This window comes from Rhizopus microsporus (genome assembly GCF_002708625.1).
Source record: "Rhizopus microsporus ATCC 52813 unplaced genomic scaffold scaffold_37, whole genome shotgun sequence".
NCBI classification, from domain to species: Eukaryota; Fungi; Mucoromycota; class Mucoromycetes; order Mucorales; family Rhizopodaceae; genus Rhizopus; species Rhizopus microsporus.
In genome coordinates, this window is record NW_019671952.1 from 44,595 (window position 1) to 54,016 (window position 9,422).

The 9,422-nt window shown below is 36.0% G+C and overlaps 3 protein-coding genes across 3 annotated transcripts; all 3 read left to right on the top strand.

Moving 5' to 3' along the window:
- Positions 1–285: 285 nt before the first annotated feature.
- RHIMIDRAFT_242732 (uncharacterized protein) lies at positions 286–967 on the top strand (the record flags this gene model as incomplete). The annotated part of the gene is made up of 2 exons (XM_023609833.1): positions 286–834; positions 890–967. 2 exons carry the CDS (start codon positions 286–288, stop codon positions 965–967), a joined length of 627 nt encoding a protein of 208 aa, XP_023461072.1.
- A 2,320-nt stretch (positions 968–3,287) lies between these two features.
- RHIMIDRAFT_274934 (uncharacterized protein) lies at positions 3,288–4,261 on the top strand (the record flags this gene model as incomplete). The annotated part of the gene is made up of 4 exons (XM_023612508.1): positions 3,288–3,380; positions 3,438–3,493; positions 3,562–4,178; positions 4,242–4,261. Coding segments are annotated over exons 2-3 (523 nt in total), but the record flags the coding sequence as incomplete, so codon positions are not given.
- A 3,420-nt stretch (positions 4,262–7,681) lies between these two features.
- On the top strand, positions 7,682–9,275 carry RHIMIDRAFT_274939 (uncharacterized protein). The gene is made up of 9 exons (XM_023612509.1): positions 7,682–7,855; positions 7,912–7,964; positions 8,006–8,127; positions 8,164–8,530; positions 8,552–8,574; positions 8,611–8,618; positions 8,649–8,717; positions 8,751–8,863; positions 8,895–9,275. Exons 1-9 carry the CDS (start codon positions 7,792–7,794, stop codon positions 8,952–8,954), a joined length of 879 nt encoding a protein of 292 aa, XP_023461074.1. The 5' UTR covers positions 7,682–7,791; the 3' UTR covers positions 8,955–9,275.
- Positions 9,276–9,422: the final 147 nt, after the last annotated feature.

Consider the following 9,422-nt stretch of genomic DNA (forward strand, 5'->3'; position numbering starts at 1 on the left):
TTTTTGTTCAACTTTAATTCTCGAAATTAGTGACGTTGCATTCTCTTGGAGTAGTGCGCGAGGAGTGCGCGTGTTTAGGCTTGACCATTCATTGTTCCTGATTCGGATGTTTAAATTCAGAACTGTTCATGCGCCTTGAGTATACCATAAAAGAGCAGTATAGCAGCTATTATATCTTTTGAAGCTCGAAGAAGCTGGTTTTTAATTACACTAATTATAATAAAGGAAAAACTTGCTACCCTTGTTCCTTTTCTTTTATCTAATTTACAAGATATAACCTAAGCTATGAATTCCAACGCCGTCGACAACAACATTGTGAACTTGGTTCAAGACAGCTTTAAAGATATGAATGTTGAATTCTCTGAAAGATTTGGTGTAGATTGTGAGTATGCCAGCATTGCTGAAGCTCGCAGCGGTGCCGCGGATTTTGGTAAAAAATGGAACGTTGTTCTTGTTACTGTCCGCTCCAATGCAAAGAAATCCTACCTTGCTTTGGCTTGCAAGCATTTTGGTAAATATAAACCAGGAAAAAAGGTAGCAACTGAAGATGAGCAACCAAATGATGCCGCTCCTTGTGACTTTGAAGAAGACGGCTTAAATAAAAAGATGGTTACCAGGGATACCCAAAGGAACGAGTGCCAATGCTTTATCAAGCTTGCTGCTTCCCCTTCTGGCGGACTGAGGGTCTCTGGATCATGCGGTAAGCATAACCATCCTATTTCTTCATGCCGTACAATCTACGCAATCCATAGAAAGCAATCTCAAGAGGTAATGGATCTCATTATGCGAACTCTTTCGTTACCTACGCCAAACCCAGTAGACACGGTCATGCAAGTGAGTTATTTAAAATATATATTAATGCTCTTTTTGTTAATTTTGTACAATCCAGATATTGCTCTTGAATGGCATAGATTGTTATGTAATGGTTTATAAGACGCACGACAAAGACAAGAGAAGTACTCTTTGAGACTATTCTTTATTCTGAGACAAAGACAGAAGGAACATACAATTAAAGAAGTATATCCTTTTATATAAAGAGGTAATGATCCATATTTAAATGAGAGATTCTATTTAATTTGACTTATCACTAAAAGTGTGTACACGTAATCTTATAATGTATGAATTCACTCTATTCATACTGATTACAATCGTTTATCTCAATGTCAGTCCTTAAGCAGACATTGTTCTACGACATAGATAACGTCTTGAAGAAGGATATTTACAATATAAAAGACATTTTTTTCAAGAGCGAATCATCCAAAGAAATATACGCCTTCATCTCTAGTCTTCAAGAGAAGAATTACCTTGTACGATTCACCGTAGATTCACAGAATCGTATTTGTTCAGTATTTTTCACTCATGAAGAAGCAACCAAAGAAGCAAGAGTGGTGCCAGAATCTGTCATAGTGGATGCAACATACAAAGCAAACGTTCATAAGTTGACTTTTGTCAACATTGTAGGTACATCAAACGTTACAAGCACTGACTCTGGTAGAGAAAGCCTGCAAACGTTTCCAATTGCATGTGCGTGAGTGAGTAACGAACCAGAGACCACGTATACCTGGGTTTTCGAACAGTTAAGGGAGCCTATTTGGCCAAATTACCAGAACGATTATCCTGAAGTATTCGTTACTGATAATGACAAGGCTATTCGTAACGTGATCAAAGCGGCGTTTCCTTTTTCAGGTAGCTTGCTCTGCTACATTCATCTTAAACGAAACTTCATCACCAACATTGGAACTTCGCTCACGCCTGAATTCCCTGCCCATAGGACAGTTCTAGAGCTGCAACTGGAGGAAGCATTCCAGAAAATTGTTTTCTGCAAGGCTCAAAAAGACACGAATGAAAGCATTGAAAACTTTAAGAAGTTTTTAAAAGCTCCCGGCCACTGCAAAGATAAGGGATCAAGTGGCATAGAATACTTGGAGAGGTTAGTCTTTACATCAAAGCTATTGGTAAACAATGAGGGCAAATAGTAATGCTTTTTTTTTTTATCAAGCACGTTGAAAGAGCGTGAGCATTGGGTTGGCCACTATGCCAACAGGTATGCGCATCTTGGCAATAGATCTACAAATAGAGTAGAAAGTGCCCATGCAGCAATAAAAACTGCATTAGGAAAAGTTTCTTCCGGTAAGATATCCACCATAACTGCGAAGATAGGCTTTTGGTATTCAGCAATGGTACGAAAATATGCAGACCATGATAAATACAGGTCTATTGATAATTTCTTGAAATAAATAGAGGGAGAAACGAAGAAGGCAAGCTCAAGTTGAAATGCTTGGAAAACAAGCAAGCTTGTATGATAAATCAACCGAATATAAGTTTAAACAACTTGAATTTAAAATAACAAGATTCGCGATAGACAGAATCAGAAAGGAAGTTGAATATGGCAGAACAAAGCCATCTAGCCAGCAAAGAAACACCTGCGACTCTTGTGCCTGTATTGTGAACTTCAAAATTCCATGCTTCCATATCTTGTCCCAATATGATATTATACCATTAAGCGTAGTCAATCGCCGATGGTGGATTAATCACGGTAATAAACTTATGTACTATAAAATTAACGCCATTAACTCTGATTTTAGAAGATGATGTCGAAGCTGAAGAAAAAAAAAATTAGCAAACGAAGAGTGCATTGAAATAGTACAAGAGAATGATGAAAAGATAGATGAAAAAGAAGATGAAGATATCGATAAAGAAGAAAACGAAGAAAAAGGAGATGAATTTGAAAAAATTGAAGATGCACCTGAAGAAACAGACACTGCTGCATGTAAAGAAGAAAATAATGATGCACAGCCTGTAGATTATCAAGCAGAAAACGGTAAGGCGTTCTACGTTCTCGTTTTTTAATGGACATGTTACAGATTTTGGTTGTTTACTAATGTGTAATGTTTTTCAGAACAACTAATTCCAGACTTGCATGTATACATTAATAATGCTTTGACAGATATACAAGCTATCACAAGGGCCATGTTTTGTCAACAGCATCTTATTGATGCTCTTAAAGAGTTGACTGACCTAAAAGAAAAACTACTTGGACCAAAGTACAAACTAGAAAACATATTATCGCCACCTACAAATGCAAATAATAAAGGAAGAAAGCCAAACACGAAAAGATTAGCAATTGCTTTGGAGATATATGAAGAAGATAAAAAGAAAAGAGAGGCAAAAAGAATGAAAATAGAAAAAGAAAAGCAGCGAAGAAAAGAAAAATTAGAAAAACTAGAGTATAAAAAATCACAGCTTGAACTTGAAAAAAAGATATTGAAAGAAAAACAACTTATAATGTAAGTAATACTTTTCAGATAGTCTCACAGAATATTCACTTTTTCATTTTTGGTAGTAAATTAAAAACAGTCGAAAAACGACAAATCGCAGATGTAAGTTAGAAAGCGTAAATCCAAAGCCATTGCTTGCTAATATATTATGCTACAAAGACCAATAGTGCATGCACAGAAGCAAATGCTTTTAGCAAGAACAGCAATAAGATGAGGTAGGTCTCATATCTATCTAACAGTGTATGTTAAAGGAAAACTTATCGATAATTTCTTACACTTTTAGCATCACCTATGAAAACAATGAACATGCTGGTATTGTAAATAGCTTTTGCCAAGACTTTGGAGTTGGCTTTGAGAAGGTGGCTAAAATATATAGTCCTGACGCAGATGGGAACTGTGGATACAGAGCCATTAGTATGGCAATTTATGGCAATCAAAATAGTTGGAAGGAGGTAAAGGAGCAGATGCTTAAAACATATAAGAAGTACAAGGACACACTATATGTAAATCGAGTGGAGGATAGTGACATCTTTGAAAAAAGCTTATCTTGTAACCTATCGCCATGCCCAATCCAGTATTGGTTCAACATTACTGACTGTACGCAGATCGCTGCTGACGCTTTTGTTCGCGGTATTGCCATCTTTTCAAAGACTTCATTTAATGGCAAACCGTTTAAAACAAGCAGCTTTTTTGCACCTCTTGCGTCTGAGCCAACTAACTACACTGTCATTAATATTTTACTGGATCACAATCACTTCTATTTGATAGAAACTGCTCGAACAAAGACTGGGAGGCCAGTAAAATTCCCCATCCCAATTCTAAACCCATATCACAAAGCACTCGTCAAAAGAAATCCAACTCTCTGTGCTAGAGATTATTCCATAGTTTTTTAATTTATAACTACAACTGCATATATTAACAATTTTACGATAAATAGACACACTTGATATTCTTATATCTTACTCCTATGAGCCACTACTTGCTTAATTGGACTGAATATAAAATAGTAAATGAATAGCTGTTTAACAACGGTTTTATACCATCTTATTTCACAAAAAATGGGTTTTTGAAGCGTCTGAATACACATAACACTTCCTTAATTGATTTAACATGTTGTCAGTGGCTTACGCCTATAAGGATCATCGCGTTCGTGATGATTTCTATACTAATGGAATCAGCATAAAAAGTTACGGGATCATGTAACAGAAATAGAAAGCACACACTCCTCGCACACTACTCCAAGAGAATGCAACGTCACTATTTTGAAATCTGGGAGTGCGCCAAGAATCTCCCTTAAAAATCGCCTTTGATTTATTTTTATTTTGACCTGTTCATAATATGCTAAATTAACTATATGACACCAGGTTCTATTTAATTGCTTTAGCAACCTGTATAATGGTTGATTGGTTTAAGGGAATCCAGCAAAGCGTGAGCCATACTCCATCAGGATAAAGCCGTTATGTTTGGTACAAGGTGAGCCCAAAGCCCTTGGTCTTTTAGCCAATCCAACCATTTCTTGAATCAATCGCTTCGTTTCTAAAGCATGACACTAGAAGGTAACATTATAAACTATCTCTTTCGACTGTGTGCTGATTGTTTTATTTTTTGTTTTATTACGAAGTGTTCCCACACATATGATCAGAATAATGGGCTCTACATCGTATCTTGAATTGTCTTGTAGACAGTAATTGATGGCCCTTCTCTTGAATTTATTGTTTGTCGTATGCTAGGTCTCCAGGATGATAGGAAGGAGTTTTAAAGAAAAGGATTTGGGTTTCAAGATCAAGAACTATATCTGAACGGGGCCCATCTCTCCATTTACAATTACCCTTGAAATAGTCGTTTCTAGTTTTAGTTATTACCTCAGTAATGTGGTCCATTACTTTTGGATCTCTCATAATGCGCTTTGTTATTCTGACTTTTCCAGAGGTTAGATATGTTGGCAGAGACGTCACACTGAATAATAATAAAGGGAACATCTGTAAACGCAACTGTAAACTCAGCCCTTACAACCACCGTAAAAGAGGTTTAATTTATATATACCCGTTCCATCACCCAATCAGAAAATAAAATATCATAACAATAAAACGTCGCCTTCAGTTTGGAGTAAACATTTATTGTACCTGTTGACGTGTTTGATGAGATAATCATTATAATAACTCGAGTATAATCTTACAGTAGAGCATACATTCTATTTTACCTTCCTCTGTCGTATCTGATAAGAATAACTTATAATAACAACTATAGTAGCTACTAGTATAACAATAACAATATAAGCATAAATAATGTCAGTGACGACAATAATATGAATAGCAGCCATAGATTCTCTACCCAAACTTAGTTTAATGATATTTAGCTCTTCTTAGTAAAGAATTTAATTCGCAAGTCATCGACTTAACTGCCTTTTTTCAATAGCACTAAAGCTGAATACAACGCCTGTGCCACTTCAAAAAATTGAATGGTGACAAGCTTTGATTAGTAGGCGAAAAATTTGAATGGACTATGAATATTTTGATTGGCCAGGAAAAAAGTTTGATTTCTATTTTTGAAAATAATAGCGTTGGCGAAACGAAGACAAAGGATGTGATTATAGTCCTCCAGGCCGCGTTTTATTTTCAATATTATACATTATTAGATAAAATTTTCATTGTATTTCCTTTATACCTTGAAGGTCGCGCTCAAGCTTTTTGTGATTTGAAGACATGAGGGACGGGAATTTCTTTTTACTTGCGGTTCATTAACCAACTGAAAAAACTTGGGCGGGTAACCACATCCTTTGTCTTTGTTTCGCCAACGTTATTATTTTTTTCGTGTCCAAAAAAGAAAAAAGTCTGAATCCGAACTCAAAATACTGTACAAAAAGGGATTCACGAGAGAGCATGCCACTATTGACACCCCATTTCAAAAATATATTCTAATATCACTCTAATTACTCTGTTCCTCTGTCACTCTATAACACGTAACATATAACACACTTATATTAACACATTAACACACATTAACACACTATTATAACACATCACTCTAACTATTATTATATTATGTACAAGATTTATAGCAGACATTTCATATAACCATACGTTTTATGATTCAATTACACTTCCTGGCTATATCTATCAGACCAAACAACTGTATGAATTTATCAGCAAAGTCTATAAAGATGAAGAAATCAGTAACTCTATGTCGATAAACAATGGTCAATTTTTTGGTGAAAGGGCCATATTAACTACCAGAAACGACACAGTTGGAAGAATCAACGACATTGTTCTCAATAAGATGGCTGGCGAAAAGGTTACACTTCTGTCTACAGACTCTGCTGGTGTTAATGAAGCCGATGGTTTACACAGTTTAAACCCTACCGGCTTGCCTCCATCTAAGCTTGAGCTCAAAGCTGGCGCACCAGTAGTGTTATTAAGAAACATTGACCCAGCAAAAGGTTTATGCAATGGCGCTCGCCTGGTTGTCGTACGAATTGGCAGCTATATGCTTCAGGTTCGCCTAGCCAATAAGCCGGATGGCTCATTAGAGCTTATACCTCGGTTTACACTCTCAACGCAAGAATGTGATTTGCCATTCATTCTAACAAGAAACCAATTTCCTGTCAGGCTATGCTTTGCTATGACAATTAACAAATCACAAGGGCATTCACTTAAATATGCAGGAGTTGGCTTGCGGCGTCCGCCGTTTATGCATGGTCAGCTATATGTCGCTCTTTCAAGAGTTACCTCTCTTTCTGGCATCTCAGTCCTTCTACCAGAAAGCTCAAATACAGCCAACAATGTTGTCTACCCAGAGTTATTACTTCACTAATATATTAATATATCCATCTATGTAACACATTTTATGATCACCAAACAAACTTATGCTCACAGTTATGAATGCTTTATAACTATGCCATTCTTTTCAACACATAAACCTTTATAAATAATATTATTAAAATATATGCTCTCTATTATGAATAAACAATTTTATGAAACCGTGTATGCAGCACTATTGCATTAATAAATAAGCATGCAGAGAGGAGTTGGAGTATGTTGTTAGGCGCACAAAAATTCAAATTTAGCCATTCGCTTAAAGAGTCGTATTAACATTTGCCCTTACTCATCATAAAGGGCGAAGCCCTTAAGCTTGTGGCAGCACGACGACGTGCAAAAAAGAGCGTAGCGAGTTGGAAGCGGCTAGTATTATAGACTGAAATAGGAATATTTAAACCGAAGCTCATAAAAAACAACCGTAGCACCATTCGCAATCTGACTGGTTGAATAAAAGTATATTTGTGAGTAAAGCCTAAAGAAGAGGCAGTACACATCCTTCAAGCTATATTTATAATAGAGATCATCTTCTGTTACTGTATTCACTGAGTTGTTTGATTACACGCTAAAGCCGATACCAAATGTTACGACAGCATAAGTTTATTGGACCTGAGAAAAGGACGTGATTTTATTGATTAAATGAATTTTGATAAATGAATAACAATAATCTCTTTCACTTTTTGCTCTTCTTTTTGCTTCAAATGAAAAGACATTCTACATCATTCAGCTCAGAGAGACCTTCAAAAGGCGCAAAGCTAAATGAATGTAAAGTATTCAATCTTGTTCATTATCAGTCAATATTTAACATTATTCTGGTATAGGTACAGTAGCACCAACTCAAGAAGTGAATTATTCCAGCACAGTAAATCAAGAGGTGCCTCTTCTTCCTCAAGTAGACCAGGGCTTTCGAAAAAGGTACAACAAAAGATTGATAAGCAAAATGCACTTTTAAAATTCAAAACAGAGCAAAAGACTCTAAAGGAAGTCAAGTGCTCCTCATGTGGGTTAACAACACATGCGCGATCAACGAATAACTTGTGCCCAAACAAGAAAGCAAAAGTACCTGTTTGCAGCCCTGATGAAAGGGTTGAAAACTTTGTAAGCAAGACATCCTTACCTAATGTTTGTAACAATCAACAACTTGTTCAGCATACCAAGGATCTAGCAGATTATACCACCAAAGTTTTGTTTGTTAGATCTCTTTTTGCCAATTTCATCTTCATCAAACTGCTCGATGATGGTCAGGCTATTTCAATTATTGAACAAAGTTTATTCACAAATATATTTGCGGCAATGACTGGAAATGGAAAGAGAGCACCAAACTATCTCAAAGAATACTTCACTCTTTTCTGTGAATTGACAACTGTAGACCGCGACTCTTTAAAAAGTATAAACTATTCAAGTATTCTTTCCATTGCTGGTAAGCAATACGAAGTCCTGGTTAGAAATCACATTCACGAGACACACGAACAAAGATCGATAGCGTACTTTCTGAATATGATGTCTGACAACAATTCAAGTAACTGTTGTAAAGAGCTCTCAGTGACTTCCAGAAAAGCCTTGGTATATTTCATTTACAAACAAAAACAAGGTTCAGAGCCATCTTGGCCATCTTCTGTCCCATGCAGTAACTACTATAAAGAATTCACTGAAAGCATAGCAAGCATGTGGTCTAAATACCAACCAGATCAATGTGATTCCGATACGCTTTATTCAAAGCCTCACCTGTTTTTCAAGTGGTTCTACTTTCTGTCGCAAGAAGTGCAAAAAAAAGTTTTTATTATGGAAAACGTACCCTCAAAAGTCGCTTCCAAAGTGTATGTGTATTGTAAATTCAGAGAGCTTCCATTCACTGATGTTTTGAGCAAAAAGAATTTTAATTCTTTAAGAGAAGAACACTGAAGTCAATCAATTCCTACAAGACGTTTGCCCCAGGAAAAAAACTAGCCAAGCTTACTCCTCAACAAGTATCAGTAGTTCAAAATTTTATTGATACAGTTAAAACAAGAATATAAGATGTCACATTCACTCCTGCTAAATACACTGATAAAATAGGATGTCGCTTTTTTTCCATTGCGCCTATATATTCCGTTCAGATAAAATCAATCCAAATTGATGCTCAAGCTTTGTGGAGACTAGTGAAACAATGTGGCATACCAAATTACCCGAAAGGAAAAAAAACCGATTTTTACTATCATTTGTTCAATTTTACCAAATTGGGATTTCGTACTAGAGACAGTCTTACGAGTGGGAAGAAGTTTAGGTAAGCTATGTGTAAAATAATAATATAATACAGGAATATCTAACTGTCATTAATAGAAACGTTATAACG